This window comes from Podarcis pityusensis, assembly GCF_964106645.2.
Source record: "Podarcis pityusensis genome assembly, chromosome: 3".
NCBI classification, from domain to species: Eukaryota; Metazoa; Chordata; class Lepidosauria; order Squamata; family Lacertidae; genus Podarcis; species Podarcis pityusensis.
In genome coordinates this window covers 7965427-7986799 of record NC_138026.1, presented here as the reverse complement: position 1 = coordinate 7986799, position 21373 = coordinate 7965427, and the positions used below count along the sequence as shown (strand labels likewise).

General features: G+C 46.0%; 1 protein-coding gene, 1 long non-coding RNA gene and 1 pseudogene across 4 annotated transcripts; all 3 read left to right on the top strand.

Moving 5' to 3' along the window:
- Positions 1 to 4: 4 nt before the first annotated feature.
- LOC308473567 (WD repeat-containing protein 5 pseudogene) lies at positions 5 to 5088 on the top strand (annotated as a pseudogene). The gene is made up of 2 exons (XR_013991610.1): positions 5 to 140; positions 1346 to 5088. The product of XR_013991610.1 is annotated as a WD repeat-containing protein 5 pseudogene (transcript).
- Positions 9 to 21071, top strand: SLC25A15 (solute carrier family 25 member 15). 2 transcript variants are annotated; one of them, XM_080999321.1, is made up of 7 exons: positions 9 to 140; positions 9972 to 10100; positions 13694 to 13952; positions 15310 to 15447; positions 19054 to 19223; positions 19981 to 20139; positions 20800 to 21071. In XM_080999321.1, exons 2-7 carry the CDS (start codon positions 10046 to 10048, stop codon positions 20919 to 20921), a joined length of 903 nt encoding a protein of 300 aa, XP_080855447.1. In that variant the 5' UTR covers positions 9 to 140; positions 9972 to 10045; the 3' UTR covers positions 20922 to 21071. The 2 variants fall into 2 exon arrangements, with proteins under 2 accessions (XP_080855447.1, XP_080855446.1); XM_080999320.1 differs by lacking the exon at positions 9 to 140 and adding an exon at positions 7973 to 8146.
- LOC308473758 lies at positions 15456 to 19044 on the top strand. Its single transcript, XR_013984290.1, has 3 exons — positions 15456 to 16943; positions 17304 to 17612; positions 17985 to 19044. It is a non-coding gene; the product is annotated as an uncharacterized lncRNA (long non-coding RNA).
- Positions 21072 to 21373: the final 302 nt, after the last annotated feature.

Below are 21373 nucleotides of genomic sequence, written 5' to 3'. Positions count from 1 at the left end.
CATGCCCTAAGACCTAGAGCCAAGCGTCCTATAAATCCGTATTTGGCTATTTCTTCCTCCTATCCTTATGGGCATTTTGCAAATAGCATGCTTTATGGATTCAGCACGCTTCCCCCTGGCGGCTAGGGGCGGACATTTAGGTAAGTCGACCCAGTTTCTCGTTGCAGGTCATAGACTCATAGGATTGTAGAGCTGGAAGGGACCTCTTGGGTCATCTAGCCCAACCCCCTGCCATGCAAGAATCTCAGCTAAAGCCTCTATGACAGATGGTCAGACAACTTCTGCTTAAAAACCTTTCCACTGTCGAACCGTTCTTACTGTCAGAGGTTTTCCTTTCATGCTTCATGCATCTCTTTCTCCTTCCCAGTCCTCCTCTTTCCTTTCTCTCCATACTGACTTGCCCTTCACTTGTTTATTTCCTTCCTTCTTTTCCTATTTTTACTGTTCACTAAGGAGAGTTCGTTGAACATACGTCTAAGAAAACTTGCTCGTGCTGCCAATGGGCGCATTTGCCAAGCCATGACAAGTCAGCAGAATAAGGCTGGGATCTTAGACTGAGAGAAAGTTCCGTTGAAATGGGTGGGAACTCCAGGTGAGCAAGCATAGAATTGGTTTGCACCAGTATGGAAAAGCTGTGGCACAAGTTTGGGAGTGAAAATTCTGAATCTCATCTAGATTCTCCAGAACTTTACAATTATAACCCACAGGGCAAGCCCCCTGACATTTCCAGGGGCGGAAGTCACACAACTGCTTCCTACACACTACATCTTTAAAGCACATCCAAAGCACGTTCTCCACCACCAAAGAATTCTGGGTACTGTAGTTTAGCCCTCACAGAATTACAATTTGCAGTAACCCTTAACAAACTACAGTACCCAGAATTCGGGGGGGGGGGGAGAGGGGAGAAAACTGTGTTTCCAATGTGCTTTAAAGGTATGCTTTAGTATAAACACAGAAGACCTGCACAAAGCCACCACTGCTACCGTCGGTTTTCCTCGAGCTGCAGCGAGCGTGGGTGCCGTGAGTGTGCGTCGCTTTTCCCCAGCTGGGTCTGTTCAGTGCACCTGCGCAAGGCCCTGGGTATCCCCCTTCCTTAAGCGAGAGGTGCCGCCGCCACCGCTTTTCCCACCGAGCGCTGAGGTGAAGGTGGCGGCGGCAAAGAAAGCGGCGCCTCTAGCCACGCTTTTAAGAGAGCTTGAAGTGGTGTACTGTACGTGGTTCTTTCTGCCCACCTCCCTATTCTATCTGCACGGCAACCATGTGACATAGGTCAGGCTGTGTTAAGTTGTAGGTGAACATATCAGACGACACAGCGATTCTTCAAACAGCTCTTGTTTATTCACAGGCCAGAACTGAACTGAACTGAAGGGTTCAGCCAGCCTGCTTATATAAAGCTCCACTACAACGCAACAGTAACCACTTTCTGTAACTATCCAATCACTGAACGTCACTTTCAATCCCTTATTTGCATATGTGGACCTGAGTGAAAACTATCTACAGTATCCTCCTGCTGGCCCAGAGTGAGAACTTCAGTACATAACAGGCTGAGAGGCAGTGACTGGGTCCCCAAGGTCGCAGCCAGTGAGCTTAATAGCTGAGTGGAGAATTTGAAGCTCTGAAGTTGCCCTAGCCCACTTGGAGACCCCCCCCCCCCGTGAACTGGCTTGCACTTCCATCCTGTGAAGTGCCCTGATCCTGACTTGCTAGTTTTCACAGCCATGGCAACGGAAGAGAAGCCAGATTCAGAATCAACCAAAACACAATCAACATCCTCCTCTTCAACCAATCAGGGCAAGCCTGCCCCTGTAAAACCAAACTATGACCTGACGTTCACGCTGGCAGGACACACAAAATCTGTCTCATCAGTGAAATTCAGTCCTAATGGGGAGTGGCTGGCCAGTTCTTCGGCCGATACGCTTATAAAAATCTGGGGCGCCTATGACGGAAAATTTGAGAAAACCATATCTGGCCACAAGCTGGAAATCTCTGATGTTGCTTGGTCATCGGATTCAAACCTCCTTGTATCTGCCTCAGATGACAAAACTCTCAAAATTTGGGATGTGAGCTCAGGGAATTGCTTGAAAACCCTGCAGGGACACAGCAACTATGCCTTCTGCTGCAATTTCAACCCACAGTCCAACCTTGTTGTCTCAGGATCCTTTGATGAGAGTGTGAGGATATGGGAAGTCAAAACCGGGAAGTGCCTAAAAACCTTGCCAGCCCATTCTGACCCAGTTTCAGCAGTGCACTTTAACCGTGATGGCTCCCTGATAGTGTCCAGCAGCTATGACGGCCTCTGCCGGATCTGGGACACAGCATCAGGACAGTGTTTGAAAACACTGGTTGATGATGACAATCCCCCTGTGTCTTTTGTGAAGTTCTCTCCCAATGGCAAATATATTCTAGCGGCAACGCTGGACAACACTCTTAAGCTTTGGGACTACAGCAAAGGCAAGTGCCTAAAGACCTACACAGGCCACAAGACCGAGAAGTACTGCATCTTTGCCAACTTCTCCGTTACTGGTGGAAAGTGGATCGTGTCTGGTTCAGAGGACAACCTGGTTTACATTTGGAACCTCCAAACAAAAGAGATTGTACAAAAGCTGCAAGGGCATACAGATGTTGTGATCTCTACAGCTTGCCATCCAACGGAGAACATCATTGCCTCAGCAGCTCTAGAAAACGACAAAACAATTAAGCTTTGGAAGAGTGACTGTTAAAATGCTTTCAGCATCACTTCAGAGACTGCTGGGGGGTGTCTGTGTTTGTCATTTTTGAAGACCCATTTGCCAGGAAACAAAGCAACCTTTGAGAAGGTGATGTCTCCTAGTCTTGGATCAAATAACGTCTCTCTTTGGATTGTCTCCAAACTGGGCAAATATAGCAGGGGGTTGGGGGGACGCGGGTGGCGCTGTGGGTTAAACCACAGAGCCTAGGACTTGCCGATCAGAAGGTCGCGGTTCGAATCCCCACGACTGGGTGAGCTCCCGTTCCTCGGTCCCTGCTCCTGCCAACCTAGCAGTTCGAAAGCATGTCAAGTGCAAGTAGATAAATAGGTACCGCTCTGGCGGGAAGGTAAACGGCGTTTCCGTGCACTGCTCTGGTTCGCCAGAAGTGGCTTAGTCCTGCTGGCCACCTGACCCGGAAGCTGTACGCCAGCTCCCTTGGCCAGTAAAGCAAGATGAGCGCCGCAACCCCAGAGTCGGCCACGACTGGACCTAATGGTCAGGGGTCCCTTTACCTTTTACCTAATAAAAAGGTTCTGTTTTCTTTGATGAATTGGTGGCTTTTCATACTGGGAAGCCATTCACTATTCTCTCCTTGGAGAATAAGATGACATTCTCATTGCTTGGAGGGAACTCTCTCTCCTAACAGCAACCACCACCAAGTCAAAAACTTAAGAAAGAAAGAATCTGGATATGTTAACATTTTTAAAGACAAAGAAAAAACGATCCAGGCAGGTAGGCCATAGTACATAAAACTTTAAATAGAAGAGCCATGGTGGCAATTTTTTTAACGTGACCAAACAAGTGTTCTTTTGCCTTGCACCTCTTCACATTTCCCATGCATCCAAGTTTCCAGAACCTGTGATTTCTTTCTTTGTCCTTCTGTGTAATGCACCCTGTTCTTCATGCTCTCCGGTAGATGCTACTTGACAGTAAAAGTCTTTTCACGCTTTTCACTCTACCCCCACCCCAAATTATCTGTTCAACCTCTGTCTTGCAAAGTCCTTGCTTGTGGCTTTTTGTTTGTTTTTACTTAAAAAAGTATATTCTGGCAAATTTCACAAATACTGTACAGTTATTTCAATGTAAAAAACAAAACAAAAATACATATTTTATCTTGGAAACCTCATTGTATGAACTTGCATTTGCTAATGGTATGGCTTTATTCTATTCCCCCCCCCCTTCCACATTGGTATATCCCTTTTCTACTCTTTTGCATTTATCAATATTTTACACATTCTTCCCTTTTTTCTGCGCTTATCAATATTTTATCATATGCACAATAAAAAAGTGGGATTCTTTTGTGAGGAAAAAAAGAAAGAAAAGAAAACCTGCATAAAAAGTTTCGTGGTTTTTTTTGAGGCAGGTAGGGAAGGATTATAGGGACATGGGTGGCGCTGTGGGTTAAACCACAGAGCCTAGGACTTGCTGATCAGAAGGTCAGCGGTTCGAATCCCCGTGACGGGGTGAGCTCCTGTTGCTTGGTCCCTGCTCCTGCCAACCTAGCAGTTCAAAAGCACATCAAAGTGCAAGTAGATAAATAGGTACCACTCCGGTGGGAAGGTAAACGGTGTTTCCGTGCACTGCTCTGGTTTGCCAGAAGCGGCTTAGTCATGCTGACCACATGACCCGGAAGCTGTATGCTGGCTCCCTCAGCCAATAAAGCGAGATGAGTGCCGCAAGCCCAGAGTCGGTCACGACTGGACCTAATGGTCAGGGGTCCCTTTACCTTTACCTTAGGGAAGGATTATTTGCATATCCTGATCATGGTGAAACATGCAACACCCCTCCTTTCTGCCTGTCACTGCTTCTTCCAGTTTGCATCAAACCAAAGAAATATCCCAACCGAAGGCAATTTTTGACACCTGGAGGCTGCACAAAAATAACCAGATATGAGGAGGAAAAGTGATAAAGGTCCACTTTGTAGAGTTGACCAGCACACTTGTGGGAACGAGGGCCAGGGAACGAAGAAGCCTGCCCAAAATTCGGTAAAGCACAAAATTAAGCACAGGTGTGGAGGGATTATAAAGCTAGGAGCCAGCCTTCAAGAAAGCATGGTAACAACAGGCCAAGTTTTTCTGTGGGTCGCTTTCCTTTTAAAAGAGTTGCCAGAGATACAAATAATTAATAATGTTTCTTTTAGTGGCAATATAAGCTAGAGGAACTGTCCTAAACACCAACCAAATCTGTGGGCATAGTCATATAAAAGTTTAGCAGCATAGAGGTAACTGCATGGATGTTTAGGACTAATGCTGTGACTCCTCTTGTCCTATTCCTTGAGGGTGGGTTTTTTATTTCTTTTTTTGTTGTTGTTTTCATTGTTCTATTTTCTGGAAAGCAATAAAAGATCATTTAAAAGTCAGATCAAGTGTGTTTTAATGTTTCTCCTGAAGGACAAAAGCCTAGCCTTATTGAATCGTGATTATGAACTGTATACACTAGATTAGTACTCTGAAACCATGAAATTTTCTGTGAAGATTTTCGCAGACAGAACCAGCTTTAAAGGTAAAGGTAAAGGGACCCCTGACCATTAGGTCCAGTCATGGCCGACTCTGGGGTTATGGTGCTCATCTCGCTTTATCGGCCGAGGGAGCCGGCGTACAGCTTCTGGGTCATGTGGCCAGCATGAGTAAGCCGCTTCTGGCGAACCAGAGCAGCACACGGAAACACCGTTTACCTTCCCACCAGAGCGGTACCTATTTATCTACTTGCACTTTGACGTGCTTTCAAACTGCTAGGTTGGCAGGAGCAGGGACCAAACAACGGGAGCTCACCCCGTCACGGGGATTCAAACCCCCGACCTTCTGATCGGCAAGTCCTAGGCTCTGTGGTTTCACCCATATAGTGTTCTGTTAAATATCTGAGGTTTCAAGGGTGGGTTCACATGCATACTAGTGCAAGTAGTTAAATAGATACTGCTGCGGTGGGCAGCTAAATGGCGTTTTCTGTGCGCTCTGGATTCCATCACAGTCCTCCGTGTACCAGAAGCTGCATAGTCACGCTGGCCACGTAACCCAGAAAGCTGTCTGTGGACAAACACCAGCTCCCTTGGCCTGAAAGCGAGATGAGCGCCGCAACCCCATAGTTGCCTTTGACTGGACTTAACCATCCAGGGGTCCTTTACCTTTCCCTCGCATGCTACAGTTAGAAAGTCAAACTGTTATGTATTCTGTTTCCGTTCCAGTTCAGGTTCTTTAACATTTTCTCAGCTCTCCAGTTTGGTCACAAGAGGGCAACTTAATTTTAAAATGCATGGTGTGGTGACTGTTTTCAACCCCTTTGAAACTGGTCCAGATACCTTGCACGAGCTGTTGCACTTGTAATGCAGTTCCTATAAACACAGCAATAAATAGTGAAGGGAAAATGTTTATTTTTAAGCACGGAGTTAAAGACCTGCACAACATACTTCTAGTACAATAGAAATACAGTAGTTGTAACAAAAGCAGTGTAAGAACAATTAGAAAGGACACTGTCATTTATTAGTTATATGCTTACATGACAAACACACACTGCATTCTTTACGTATCCCACTTATTTTGTATTTGTATGCAAGATACAGTGAAACTGATGGGAATTAAAATAGATTAATAGCAAAACGAGAAGGAGGGCTGTGCAAGAAGCTACTCTTATGGGCACACTTTTCTTCCTTCCAGGGGGCAGGTTTTGAAAGCGAGACCTTTGACGGATTGAAAGAACAAAAAACCCATTATGAAATGATGCATAATGAAATGGAAAAAAAAGAGTCCTTTCTGTTGGGGATAATTCAGACTGAAATTCCCATGTGTCAAGAACGGTTATTTATATATGCCACTACTGCGGCCCGTGTTTTGTCAGCCCCAAAATGGAAAACGAGCAAGGTCCCAACTAAAGAATGGCAACTTAAATTGACAGAATATGTGCAGCTCGCAGACTTAATATATAGAATAAGAGAACAAGAAGAACATATGTTCTTCAAATGTCAAAGAGAAAAATAACCACCAAACTTTTAGAAGACATCTGAAGGCAGCCCTGTTTAGGGAAGCTTTTAATGTTTAATAGGTTATTGTATTTTAGTGTTTTGTTGGAAGCCGCCCAGAGTGGCAGGGGAAGCCCAGCCAGATGGGCAGGGTATAAATAATAAATTATTATTATTATAATGATGTTTAGAGAAGATTGGAAAACCTTTATTGAATATATGGGAAATAACAGTGTACAGGTGAAAATGCTGGCAGCATTAAGATAAATTCAACAGTGTAATTAAGTTATATTGGATGTAATGTAATATTTAATGCTGTAATGTTTTTAACACTTGATTGGGAGCCGCCCAGAGTGGCTGGGGAAACTCAGCCAGATGGGCGGGGTATAAATAATAAATAATAATAATTATAATGGAATACTGAATGGTATAGTTTTTGTAAAATACAGTGGTACCTTGGGTTACATACGCTTCAGGTTACAGACTCTGCTAACCCAGAAATAGTGCTTCAGGTTAAGAACTTTGCTTCAGGATGAGAACAGAAATCAGGCTCTGGTGGCGTGGCAGCAGCAGGAGGCCCCATTAGCTAAAGTGGTGCTTCAGGTTAAGAACAGTTTCAGGTTAAGAACGGATCTCTGGAATGAATTACCGTATTTTTCACTCTATAAGACGCACCAGACCACAAGACGCACCTAGTTTTTGGAGGAGGAAAACAAGGAAAAAAATATTCTGAATCTCAGAAGCCAGAACAGCAAGAGGGATCGCTTCGCAGCGAAAGCAGCAATCCCTCTTGCTGTTCTGGCTTCTGGGATAGCTGCGCAGCCTGCATTCGCTCCATAAGACGCACACACATTCCCCCTTACTTTTTAGGAGGGAAAAAGTGAGTCTTATAGAGCAAAAAATACGGTAAGTACTTAACCTGAGGTATCACTGTATGCGGGGATTTATGATATGTAAAATGAACCATGGAAAGTGAAGAAGGGAAGTCACTGATATCTTAAGGATGTAAAAATGAGTACTTTAAATTGTAAATCAGAAAATTTAAATATATACATATATACACACACGTGTGTGTGTGTGTGTGTGTGTGTACACACATACATACACACACACACACACACACACACACACACACACACAGTGGAGAGGTTATGGGGGGCCATCGCTTGGAGCGCAGCCTCGGAGGCCTCTTTCCCAGCCCGCCTGGGCGTCCGCCTTCGCTCCCGCCTCCCGGGCGACTGCGGAGCCGCCGGCCAGCTTCGCCCCCTGGCGGGGCGGGCGTCGGGTTCCGCTTCCCAGGCGGCGCAGCGGCGGCAGCAGCTCCTCCTCCTCCTGCTGCTGCTGCTCTTCTTGCCGGGCGCGCGCCTCCCAAGCCGGCTGCTTTATAAAGGATCCGCGGCGGGCACCCCGAGGGGTCCGGGGCAGGCGATGCGGGCGAGCGGGGGGCGAGGCGCAGCGGCTGCAGGTAAGGCGGCGAGGGGGGCGAGGCGCAGCGGCTGCAGCACCAGGCGCCCACGTGGCGCACCAGCCGGGCGCCCCTTGGAGAGCAGCTGTTTCGAGAGCCCAGGCCGGGCGCGCATTTTCCGCCCGTGCGTAATCCCTTCCGCCTCTGCGCCTCGCAAGGCCCCAGAACTTGCCTGGTGCCCTTGCTTTGGCAGCAGCAGGCGTGTCATTTTAGGGGATGCAACTTCAGTTTTCTGCAAATTTCTCCGGTGACGGGTCTTAAAAAATGAGGTTTTGGGTGTGAGGAATTCCCATCTGCTGTTCTTTTGGCGGCTTGGCAAGTCTGCATTTGATGAAGACGCACATAAAGCGCTTTAGGGAAACCAAGGATTTTAGTCTGACCTTCTGGCAATGCTAAACAATTACAATGTTAAATGATGATATTAAATGATTGCACTTGGCAATCATTTTTAACGACTTCTATGTCCAACCAGATGCCTATGGAAAGTTGGGCATGAGAGTGATAGATAGGGGAGAACACTGAAAATTGGGTGTGTCATCTTACCATCAGCAATAAGTGCTTTTCACTAGTTCAAATTCACCCATAGGTATGGTATCCTTTTGGTTTTGGTAGTTCATTGAGATTACAGTACAGTAGTAAGCTTCCCATCCCCTCTAAAGAGATTGCTGAGTTGTTTTTCTGTTGGAATGGCAGCAACTTCCGAAACTGGGAAAGAGGCTAGAAATCAATTTTTTGTGGCAGTAAAAGTGGTTTATTTGTCACTAATAAAAAACAATAACTAATTGATTAACCAAAGTGGTTAATTGACTACATGAGCTTCCCCTTTCCATCCAGACATAGGGCACTCCAGTCCTGGCACTGGACTGATGGTGTTGATGGGGATAAAGTTTTTTAAAAAAAATATTGAATGCTTAAGGATTGTACAACAATCTCTTTTTTAAAAAAAAGCTGTTCCCTGCCTGTGGTGTTACTGGAAAGGATGTTCAAGTTTTGTTCTTTTGTTTTGCAGGCTCACTTTGGTAAGGGTTGAGAAGAGTTGATGCATGAAAATGTTCCCCATTGCACTATGGCTTTGTCTGAATCATTTGATTTTGGCAATTCTCGCAGAACCAGCATGACTTACCCTAGTACTTGTGTTTAAGTAGGGTTGCATTAGGAATTAGAGGGATTGGGGGAAACACATGGGATTATAGGATAATGTTACTGCAGCACAGTTTAGTGTGTGCTAAATGCTTCCCTTTTATAGTGTGCTTTTTGTCTGTAATGTTCCTAATCTACCTAGATTGTTTATTTAATAAAGGAACCATACATTTTCACAGCCTTCTCCTGGTCCCTGAATCTTAATGGATTTTAAACTATCATATCCATGCTTACAATAATTTGTATAAGTATGTACACACACTCATGACAGGCCTAGATGTATGGGGATGACAACTGGATAAAGTTTTGAGTGTGTACGTGTGACCCTAGTGGGTTGTTTATATTGGTAAGATTCTTACCCTCAGCAAGGTGGTGTTGTCCCCCTGCCTCCTGTTATGGAGGAATTTTGGCCCACAGTGTAATATGTCATGCATTGTTCTTCACCTGAGGTTGTATTCACCTAATTTTAAGATCTGCTAAGGAACAAGTTTATTGTTATTATGTCCTGATGTGTAAAACTACAGAATTCAAAGAGGGTGTACTTTATTTTTCTCATAACTGTAAGTCTAAAATCTAAAACTATATCATACTCAAGTCTTGTTTTATGTTTGTTAATCCTTTCATTCTTTCATTTGATGCTGTTCAATGTGCAGGCACAATCATTTTCTTCTTTTCACCCTTTTAGAGGTACCCATCATATCTCCCTGTGGGCTGCAGCAAACTTGATGATTTAGAGCCACCACAAAACCAGTGGGAAACATGAAAACAAACCCTGTCATCCAAGCTGCCATTGACCTCACAGCAGGGGCTGTAGGTAAGTCTGAGGAAATCCTATTTTCGCAAGATCCTTCAGAAACTGATAGCCCTTCTCCACGTGACAGCAATGCAGGGCCTTAAACGTGCTGAGGGAGAGAACATGTTGACTTCACCATGCATCACCAGCTTCCGTTGTGTTGCTTTCCTTCAGTGAAATCTTGGCTATTGCTGAAAGGTAAAAGTGTAAACATGTCTGTCTTAATAGTTTTCCAGCTGTGGCTCTGAATTCATTTAGTGTTAGCTTTCATGAACATTTCAAAATACGTCACAAATAAAAGTTGAGCAATAAAGGCAACCAGAGACAAGATAAATTTGTTTTCTGTGTTTCACGTTATTGAACCAATACAGGGTTAGTACACCAATCAGTTGACCTCCTATTAGTCTGCAGTCAAATATTCCAAGAGTACTCCTGTGTAAATAGCATCTTACTGGTTTCTTATTTCATCAGGGTGTGTTTTATTTTATATAAAAGTGTTTTGTTTTATATAAAAGTTTCTCCCACTGCCTGCCCACTGTAACTGCAGGCATCTCCAGTCAGGAACCCAGCTGAGGGCCAGACTGGGAGCTTCAAGACCCGGGTTCAAATCCTCACTAAGCCATGTAGCTTATTAGGTGATGTTGAGTTACTGTCAGCCTAACCTCCTTCACAGTGCTGTGGTGAGGATAAAATAAATCACAGGGTTTTTTTTAAGGTAATAGCATTGTTTCTCAAGAACAGCTGTTAATTTTTCTTTGAAAGTTAGCCTAAACATAAAACCTGCTGATGTTGCCTTTTTGTTGTTGTTGTATCTTCCCTCTCCTAGCAAAAAAAAGAGGCAACTGTTCTAGCAGTAAGTTGGGCATGGTTGCTTTTCACAATTGCTAGCTGCTAACGGCTCTCCAAGTTCAGAATGGCTGTCAAGAGTTGTGACTTCAGGCAGGGGCCTAGGAAGGTGGGCGGACCGTCCCAGGTGCCCTCACTGAGGCGGGTGACATTCGGTGCGCCCACAACTCCCAAGCTTACCCCGGGCTGTTCGGGTAAGGGGAGAGCTGTGCCGCTTTGCCGGCGGTATTTCCCCCTTCCCCCTTCATTTTGACAGCTTGGGGGAGGCTTGGGAGTTGCGGGCGGTGTGCCGAATGTCTGCCATGGGCGGCTCGCTCTGGCCCCATAGGTGGCTCGCTCCGCCCCCGGTGGCAGGACACACGCTACGCTCCGGCCCCCTGAGGGCCCTCCACACCACGCCCCCCCCCCCCAGAAGTGCACCTGGCCAGGGCAGCGTGGGCCTACGCTCCGCCATTGACTTCAGGACAAACACTTATTTTTGGTTGGGTACATATATTTGCTCTGGGGAGCCTCCATGAGGCATGGATTTGTTTAGGGTGTGGGGATCAAGCTTTTTGTGTGGGCCGGCTTGGGGGAGCATGGTTTCATGGGCCAGGAGTGAAGCCAGCACTATTTTCTCCAAATTCAGCCACTCCGGGCCTTTGGCCTTAGGGAGACAGCGCCTCCACAATATAGGTCTCTATGCAGATGACACAACCTTGATGGCAGAAAGTGAGGAGGAATTAAAGAACCTTTTATTGAGGGTGAAAGAGGAGAGCGCAAAATATGGTCTGAAGCTCAACATCAAAAAAATGAAGATCATGGCCATTGGTCCCATCACCTCCTGGCAAATAGAAGGGGAAGAAATGGAGGCAGTGAGAGATTTTACTTTCTTGGGCTCCATGATCACTGCAGATGGTGACAGCAGCCACGAAATTAGAAGACGCCTGCTTCTTGGGAGAAAAGCAATGACAAACCTAGACAGCATCTTAAAAAGCAGAGACATCACCTTGCCAACAAAGGTCCGTATAGTTAAAGCTATGGTTTTCCCAGTAGTGATGTATGGAAGTGAGAGCTGGACCATAAAGAAGGCTGATCACTGAAGAATTGATGCTTTTGAATTATGGTGCTGGAGGAGACTCTTGAGAGTCCCATGGACTGCAAGAAGATCAAACCTATCCATTCTGAAGGAAATCAGCCCTGAGTGCTCACTGGAAGGATGGATCCTGAAGCTGAGACTCCAATACTTTGGCCACCTCATGAGAAGAGAAGACTCCCTGGAAAAGACCCTGATGTTGGGAAAGATTGAGGGCACACGGAGAAGGGGACGACAGAGGAGGAGATAGTTGGACAGTGTTCTCGAAGCTACCAGCATGAGTTTGACCAAACTGCGGGAGGCAGTGGAAGACAGGAGTGCCTGGCGTGCTCTGCTCCATGGGGTCACGAAGAGTCGGACACGACTAAATGACTAAACAACAACAACAAGGCATTTTGCACCAATGTGTGTGCGCACTGCACACTGGGAGGGGGGGATGAGGTTTAGGAAAAAGTCGGGCTGTTGCTGCCCACTGTTTTGCAAACACTGTTCAGAAGAAGCATCATATAGTATCAGGTTGTTATTATATTACATTTCTTACACATGTCCCATCGTTTTTCCAAGGAGCTCAGGGCCTCATAGTGAGGCTATCCCACCCCCTGACAACGCTGAAGTACAGTAGTTCAGAGAGTATGTGGCTATTTAACTACAATGGAACCTCTGTTCCCAAATACCTCCGTTGTACATTACAGTTCTCGAAAGCTGAAAACCCAGAAGTAAATGCTTCTGTTTTCAAATGTTTTTCACAACCCGAACATGCGATGTGGCTTCCACTGAGTGCAAGAAGCTCTTGCAACCCGTGGGAAGCCGTGCCTCGGTTTTCACATGTTTCGGAAGCCGAACGGGCTTCCGGAACGGATTTCGTTCAAGAACCGAGGTACCACTGTTCTGTTGGACTCAAGTCATTCTGGCTCTTGATATTACAGCTTTGCAGCACGCACATTTGTACTGAAAGGAAATTAACTGGTAGTATTCTGTGGAATAAGGGACGCGGGTGGCACAGTGGGTTAAACCACAGAGTCTAGAACTTGCCGATCAGAAGGTCGGTGGTTTGAATCCCCGCGACGGGGTGAGCTTCCGTTGCCCGGTCCCAGCTCCTGCCAACCTAGCAGTTCAAAAGCACGTCAAAGTGCAAGTAGATAAATAGGTACCGCTCCAGCGGGAAGGTAAACGGCGTTTCCGTGTGCTGCTCTGGTTCGCCAGAAGCGGCTTAGTCATGCTGGCCACATGACCCGGAAGCTGTACGTCGGCTCCCTCGGCCAATAAAGCGAGATGAGCGCCGCAACCCCAGAGTTTGCCGCGACTAGACCTAATGGTCAGGGGTCCCTTTACCTTTACCTTTACCTTTATTCTGTGGAATTAAGTAGTGCAGTGCCTATTCATTCTAGCAGTTGCTGTTTTTAAGCGTGCCACATCGCTTTTTCTCAGTTATAATTTTAGCTCTCTCAGAAACTCATTTCATTTTGCTTTATTTGCTTTGTTTCATTTTTTTTTAAAAAAACTGCCCTTCCTCTGTTAAGATTCCAGGATGGTTTACAAAATATAGCTGAAACAATATATTACTTAAGGAAACTTATTTAAAACCTTAATCCATATTTTAATAAGGGGCATTGGTGAGTGAAGAGATTAAATTTGTACCGTCGCAGGGAGACTTCTCATGTTTGCAAATGATTGTTGTTGTTTTTTTGTGCAGGAGGCACCGCCTGTGTGATTACTGGCCAGCCATTCGATACCGCCAAGGTCAAAATGCAAACATTCCCTGCCATGTACCGAGGGCTTGTGGACTGTTTTGTGAAGACTTACAAGCAAGTGGGGTTTCGAGGCTTCTACAAGGGCACCACCCCGGCTCTGGTCGCTAACATTGCCGAAAACGCAGTGCTCTTCATGTGTTACGGCTTTTGCCAAAACATTGTGAGGAGAATCGTTGGACTAGACAGGAAAGCAGAGTTGAGGTTGGTGACCGCCTTTCCTATTCCCTCATATACCACTCTTGTCACTAGGAGATGCTAAAAATAAGTATCAAAACATTTAGGGCTAGGAGCGCAGTCCTTTTACTAGTTGCACAATGTATGGCTTGATTATTTTACAGTGGTACCTCGGGTTAAGAACTTAATTCGTTCTGGACGTCCTTTCTTAACCTGAAACTGTTCTTAACCTGAGGTACCACTTTAGCTAATGGGGCCTCCCACTGCTGCCGCCACCACCGCCACGCGATTTCTGTTCTCATCCTGAAGCAAAGTTCTTAACCCAAGGTACTATTTCTGGGTTAGCGGACTCTGTAACCTGAAGCGTCTATAACCCGAGGTACCACTGTATTGTATTTTTTATTTTTTAAACTTCTTAGCTGCTTGGCCCCTGAAGGTTCCAAGCAACTTGGTGAAAAACATACAATGCATAAGGCAGGGGTCAGCAAACTTTTTCAGCAGGGGGCCGGTCCACTGTCCCTCAGACCTTGTCGGGGGCCGGACTATAGTTTGGAAAAAAAATAATGAACAAATTCCTATGTCCCACAAATAACCCAGAGATGCATTTTAAATAAAAGCACACATTCTACTCATGTAAAAACACGCTGATTCCCGGACCATCCGCGGGCCGGATTTAGAAGGTGATTGGGCCGGATCCAGGCCCTGGGCCTTAGTTTGCCTACCCATGGCATAAGAAAAAGGGGGCGGCAATCATATAATAATACATTAATATTTTATATAACAGAACATTTATGGAGAAACAAAAGCAACATCAGCATATGAAGAAATATATTAGCTGTATGTGATTCTGTTCTCAAACATGTTTAACAGAGAAAGGACAATTAAAGGAGAGAGGATGTAAATGAAATTTTAAGATAATTGAGTTGTATCCAATGTTTGTCAGAGTGGACCCACTGAAACCAATGGAAATGACTAAATTCGGTCCATTAATTTTAGTGAATCTGTTTTGAGTCTTAGTTGGAATCACCCAAATGTAGCTTTATGGAATAAGTTGCGTCTTGTGGCTGGGAAATTCCTTACAAGTTTGCTAGAGGAGTTTGATAGGAAAGGCGTCAATCAGTGATACTTCGGTTATACCATAACCTGCCTGACAGCTGGGATGGACTACTTGATTCAGTACATCTCTTCCTATCCTGATTCTGCACTGGAAGCCAGATGCCCTGATCCTTGTACTAACAGTGTCCCCTGCTTCTGTGTGTGGGACCACTCTGTTGTTATAAGGTGCTCCTCTGCAGGGAGAACTGGAATTCTGCATGGCCACCGCTGTGTTGCAAGTCAAAGCTTCTGACTCCCGTGTGCCAAACACAATTTGTCTTTCTTGCAGTGACCTTCAAAATGCTGCTGCTGGCTCCTTTGCTTCTGCCTTTGCCACCTTGGTCCTCTGTCCCACAGAACTTGTGAAGTGTCGCCTGCAAGCCATGCACGAAATGCAGTTATCTGGGAAGATCGTGCACGGACACAAGTAAGTATTGTTTAGAACAGGGGTCAGCAACCTAAGGCCCATGGGCCATAAGCAGCCCATGGGGGTCGTTTAACCGGCCTATAGACCCCCGCTGCCCGCTCGGTCGGTTGGCTCCCGTGTGCCACGCTAAACCAGCACAGAGCAGAGCAGGGACTACCTTCCGCAATGCTGGCCGGCTTCCCATTGGCTGCAGGAAGCTCCTGCAGCCAATGGGAAGCTGCACACACCTCCTCCGGAAATCTTAGCTGTCAACCGTCCCTTATTTGGCGGGACAGTCCCTTATCCCAGCGCCGTGTCCCGTTGCTGTCCCTTATTGATGATGTCCCTTAAATTTCCTGGGTTTCAAAGGAAGCAGCTCCTCTCCCTCCCTCCCTGCCGGCCAGGGAGGAGGGAGGCTCCAACTGTGTTGCTTGGCTGCGTTGCTCACCCAATAAGGAGTCTAAGAACGACTGAGGGGGGGGGACTTGCATGCCTTGTGCCGATCAAATAGGCCGCGTTGCCTGGGGACTCGCCTTTGCTCAGCGCTTCCCAGCGGAGAGGTGACGGTGGTTTTCCTTGAGGCTTTGTTTGGCTGCTGGCTGGGCTTTCTGCCTTTGGCTCGGAGGGGCTCAGAAGTTGAACATGTCTGTGCTTGGAAAATCCCTTATTTTGGCTGCTGATCCCTTATTTTTGAGGCTGCTGGTCCCTTATTTTCAAATCTGTAAGTTGACAGCTATGCCGGAAATAGTGGCTGTGCGCGCACACACTCTGGCCCACTGTGGCGTGTGCGGGACTGTGAACCAGCCCAAGCCACAAAAACTTTGCCAACCCCTGGTTTAGAAGCTCCTATCCAGAACAATGCGTTGTGCTGTACTCAACAAAATCTATTAAGTGCACATGCCCCAAAGCCATTAACAGTAATACTTAACATTTCTGCACACTCCTTTTGAGCATTCAGACTGTTTCACATGCGTTGCCCTTACAACTATGTCAGTATTCTCATCACTCTCATGTTGCAGATGGGTAGGTTCCGGATAAGTGTGGCCACTTGCCTAGCAAGTTTGCGGGAGAGGCTAGATTAAACCAGAGACATACTGGTTTGTAGCTCTGTTTCTTAGCCAGCAGTCTATACCCGTTCTGACAGCTAATCCTTTGTACTGACAAGATGTTCCCTGCTTGTGGAGATGGTGCCCTTCTTGTTGTTGCAAGCTGCTACTTCCGTTGGGCCTGACTCAAATACTCTTGTTGGTTCTTCCCCCTCTTTTAATATCCAGCCTTGCATATGCTTTGGCCCAATTCATCTCAGGCCTTGCACCTGCGTATCCCCACCCCTTCCAGTAGCACTTTTCCCTCAAGGTAGGAGCCTTTTTTTCCCTCCTGGGTTTTTTGCAAATATATGCGAGGGCATAACGTTGCTACAATAAAGGTTGCAACAACGCACAGAGCAGTCCTGGCTGAGCCGGATAGTCTAAAGGGGTGTTGTAAAACACAGAGGTCTTTTAATAGCAGTGGTAAAGGTAAAGGGACCCCTGACCATTAGGTCCAGTCGTGGCTGACTCTGAGGTTGTGGCGCTCATCTCGCTTTATTGGCCGAGGGAGCCGGCGTACAGCTTCCGGGTCATGTGGCCAGCATGACTAAGCCGCTTCTGGCGAACCAGAGCAGCGCACGGAAACGCCGTTTACCTTCCCACCGGAGCAGTACCTATTTATCTACTTGCACTGGCATGCTTTAGAACTGCTAGGTTGGCAGAAGCAGGGACCGAGCAACGGGAGCTCACCCCGTCGCGGGGATTCGAACTGCCAACCTTCTTATCGGCAAGTCCTAGGCTCTGTGGTTTAACCCACAGTGCCACCCGCGTCCCACAGCAGTGGTAAAGGGAGGGTTTAAATCAAGTGGGTGGCGAACTTATCTCCCCCACCACCCAAGGGCCAACTTTTGACGGGTGGAAGAAGCCCTGCGTCTCCTCCCCTCTCCTCAGCTTCGGTACGTAGATGGAGAGCAGCTTGTCCCAGTTGAGCCCAGCTTGCAAAAGGATAATTGGGAGCTCAGTTTCAGCTCCAATGGTTCCTTGAAAGCAATGACCTCGCCTGCCCCACACCCAGCTCCACCTACAATGTTGGGTGTGGTTGGAGGAAACTGACATCCAAGCCAAATTGGGACTTGTAACAAGGTCCAAGGGACACGGGTGGTGCTGTGGGTTAAACCACAGAGCCTAGGACTTGCCGATCAGAAGGTTTACGGTTCGAATCCCCACGACGGGGTGAGCTCCCGTTGCTTGGTCCCTGCTCCTGCCAACCTAGCAGTTCGAAAGCACGTTAAAGTGCAAGTACCGGTAGATAGATAGGTACTGCTCTGGCGGGAAGGTAAACGGCGTTTCCATGCGCTGCTCTGGTTTGCCAGAAGCGGCTTAGTCATGCTGGCCACATGACCCGGAAGCTGTACGCCGGCTCCCTCGGCCAATAAAGCGAGATGAGCACCGCAACCCCAGAGTCGGCCACGACTGGACCTAATGTTCAGGGGTCCCTTTACCTTTACCTAACAAGGTCCATGGCCTGAGATTCTGCTGCCCTTGATGGCAAGCATGATCCTTCGGATAAAAGGCTGCCATGATTGCTGCCTGAAACAGACTATGAATTGTTGCCGGCTCAGTCTTGGGGATGAGGCATCTTTGCTGTAGCTGAACTGCAGGCAAAGGCATGGCAGAGAAGTAAAGCTCAGAATTCCCCCCTGGCTGTTTGGCTTCAGCAATGGCAAGTGCTCAAGAATCTCCTGTATGGAAATGGAATTATTTTATATATACAGAGTTGCTCCTGGCCTGCATAGGCCACATCCCAGTCCAGAAGCAGCAAAAGGCCCTGTGATAAGCTTGGGCAGTTGTGTATGTATATATCCCTGCCCAAACCACATTTTTGGTCTCTGTGGAAGCTGCCCAGAGTGGCTGGGGAAACCCAGCCAGATGGGCGGGGTACAAATAATAAATTATTATTATTATTATAAGAGATGGTGATTTCATAAAGATGGGGTGTTTATTCAAGGATCCCCATGCATCTATCCTAATCATGGCAAGTTTCTCCCTTCAACAGGAGGCTGTGATTCACTTATTCCTGTAGAGCAGTGTTTTCCAAACTTGGTTCTCCAGCTGTTTTGAGACTACAACTCCCATCATCCCTAGCTAGCAGGATGATGGTCAGGGATGATGGGTGTTGTAGTCCAAAAACAGCTGGAGCCTCAAGTTTGGGAAGCCCTGCTGTAGAGCTTGGCCTCAGATGTATCTAGAGCTCAGACTGCGATCCTGGGCATATCTTACAAGTGGTTTGGCAACTCAAGACGAAAATTTTCATCTGAGATAACCAGTGACTGGACATTTGCTTGTCTAAATCATACAAAACCACTGATAAAGCTGGACTTGATTCTTGAGGAACGGAAGCCTCCGATTTAATTTTCTGTGACTATTTCATTATCTCACCATGTTCTAGGACAGGAGCTTGACGTTCCTAATTGTGCTTCTGCCAGCCTTGTGGGTACAAGGCCTTGAGCAAATGGCCCCTCCCTCTTTCAAAAAATAATAATTCACACAGTCAGTTTCCGTTTCCGTAACTGTTCTGACAGTCTTGTTCCTCTCTTAGTACAGTTTGGTCAGTAGTGAAAGGTGTTCTGAAAAAGGACGGTCCCTTTGGATTCTACCGTGGCTGGTCCAGCACTTTGCTGCGCGAAATCCCAGGCTATTTTTTGTTCTTCGGAGGCTATGAACTGAGCCGAACGTTTTTTGCATTTGGAAGGCCAAAAGAGGAATTAGGTATGTTGTTTGACTTGTTAAAGAGTGTTTAAATGAGTCTAAATAGTTCTGATAGAGCAACCTTCCATAGGGTTTTTTACAGTGTTTCTAATGTTGGGAATGAAACTTCTCCAATCCTTCCATAAACGAATGTTTATGAAGTGCATCGACTTGGTTCTGCAGTCAGCCGTGTTGTATCAAAATACACTGATTGGCAATTGGACAATTTCTTATGAAACTGGATTACTGGAATATATTTTTACATGTAGCACTAGTGATGGGGGTGTTAAGAGGATGCACATCCTACGTATATTATGGTTGTAGAGATGAATTCTACACCTGCTCTTTGACACCGCCAGAGTTTTGCATTTGGTCTCACCTGCCCCAAAGCAAGAGCATTTGAGAGAGGCAAGTGTTGTCCTCATTCCCTGCAATACAGCAGTCATCTCAACAGCTGGCTAGCAGCACACACAGCGGCTCAGCTGAGAGCACATCCCAAGAAAGGCCAAAGGGACAATGAAGTAGGAATGGAAAGACACGTATCATACGATTGAAATTAACTCCCCATGTGTCCAATCTATATCTGCCTGCTGACCTTCCCTCGGAGATTTAATGCATCTTGTAGTGTTTGTACATGTTGTGGCCCTGTGTGTGTGTGTGTGTGTGTGTGTGTGTGTGTGTGTGTAATTTGTTTTTACACTACTAGAGTGAGGGAAACGGATGGATGTTTTGCTTCAGGTGCCGAGACGTCTTAGGCCACCTCTGCTTGGTTTTGTAGGTCCTGTGGCACTGATGATCAGCGGCGGTTTCGGTGGCATGTGTCTCTGGATTGCTGTATATCCCATTGACTGCATCAAATCTAGAATTCAGGTTCTTTCCATGGCTGGAAAACAGGCAGGCTTCATGGTAACCTTCGCAAGTGTGCTCCGGAAAGAAGGTTAGAAAATGAAACCGCAACCAGGGCTATGGGACGGAGAATATCAAGGAATCTGTACTGACACAAATTGTGGACTATACCTAGAACTAAATGTCTTGTGTTCCATAGCCTTTATATATTTGTTTTTATTTATATATTATCTACTATTCTATTATCTCTGCCTCTAATTCCTGCTAAGGCAGGCATAGGCAAACTCGGCCCTCCAGATGTTTTGGGACTACAGCTCCCACCATCCCTGACCACTGGTCCTGTTAGCTAGGGGATGATGGGAGTTGTAGTCCCAAAACATCTGGAGGGCTGAGTTTGCCTGTGCCTGTGTTACGGCAATCCTCACCATAAATGAATCCCATTTTGGTATTAAGCAGTATGGGTTGCATGCAACTAACTTTTACTCAGAGCAGACCCAGTAAAATTAATGGCTACGACTAACTTGGGTCCATTAATTTCAATGGATTTACTCTGAATAGCAGTATGTAAGCCCTCTGGGATAGCATGAGACTTAATCTCAGGGTCATGGGTAGTTTATACTATTCTATATATAAATAATGCCATTATTCCTCGTTTTTAAAAATGCTGTAGTTGCACCTAAGCTTTTAAGAAACAGGAGGGAGACTGGTTCCAAGCAGCAGCTTTTGTTAACACTTTAACTCTTATTGACAGGTGTCTTTGCCTTGTATTCGGGACTGAAACCTACGATGATTCGAGCTTTCCCGGCCAATGGTGCATTGTTCCTTGCCTATGAATACAGTCGGAAACTGATGATGAACCAGTTTGATATGTAATATTTTTTATTGTAGACTTAAAATCATTGGAAACCTTTATAGGTCATGAGAGCTGCTGCAAGAACAAAAAAAAAAATCAAGTTTTAAAGATTCTGGTTTTATTTTTTAAAGTATCATGTTTTAAATAAATATGTTGGGGTTTTTTCTAAACTTTGTGTGGTTACTTGCGTTCAGTGCCTAGACAACTGCAGATAATAAGATCTCTTAAGAGAGCTTGGATGGTCAACTAATATAAGAGCTATACAAGCAATGCTGTGTTGGTTTTTTAAAAAAAAGCATGTTAAAGTAACACATTTAATTCTGTCAGGTTATAGTAACTTCCATGCCTTAAGAGCAGAGAAACACCTGTGTAGACTTAATCTGTTGGGAAGCCAAACAACATTAAGAATTCTATACAACTGGCTTGGCCAATTTGCTTATGTGACTCACCAGCACTAAAAGGCAAGGTAAAA

Bases quoted from the DNA above. Each gene is read 5' to 3' on its own strand.
- SLC25A15 (XM_080999321.1), top strand. From the start codon at position 10,046: ATGAAAACAAACCCTGTCATCCAAGCTGCCATTGACCTCACAGCAGGG. The intron at 15,448-19,053 runs GTAAGTATTGTT...TTCCTCTCTTAG, and splicing joins AAGATCGTGCACGGACACAA to TACAGTTTGGTCAGTAGTGA. The intron at 19,224-19,980 runs GTATGTTGTTTG...TTGGTTTTGTAG, and splicing joins AAGGCCAAAAGAGGAATTAG to GTCCTGTGGCACTGATGATC.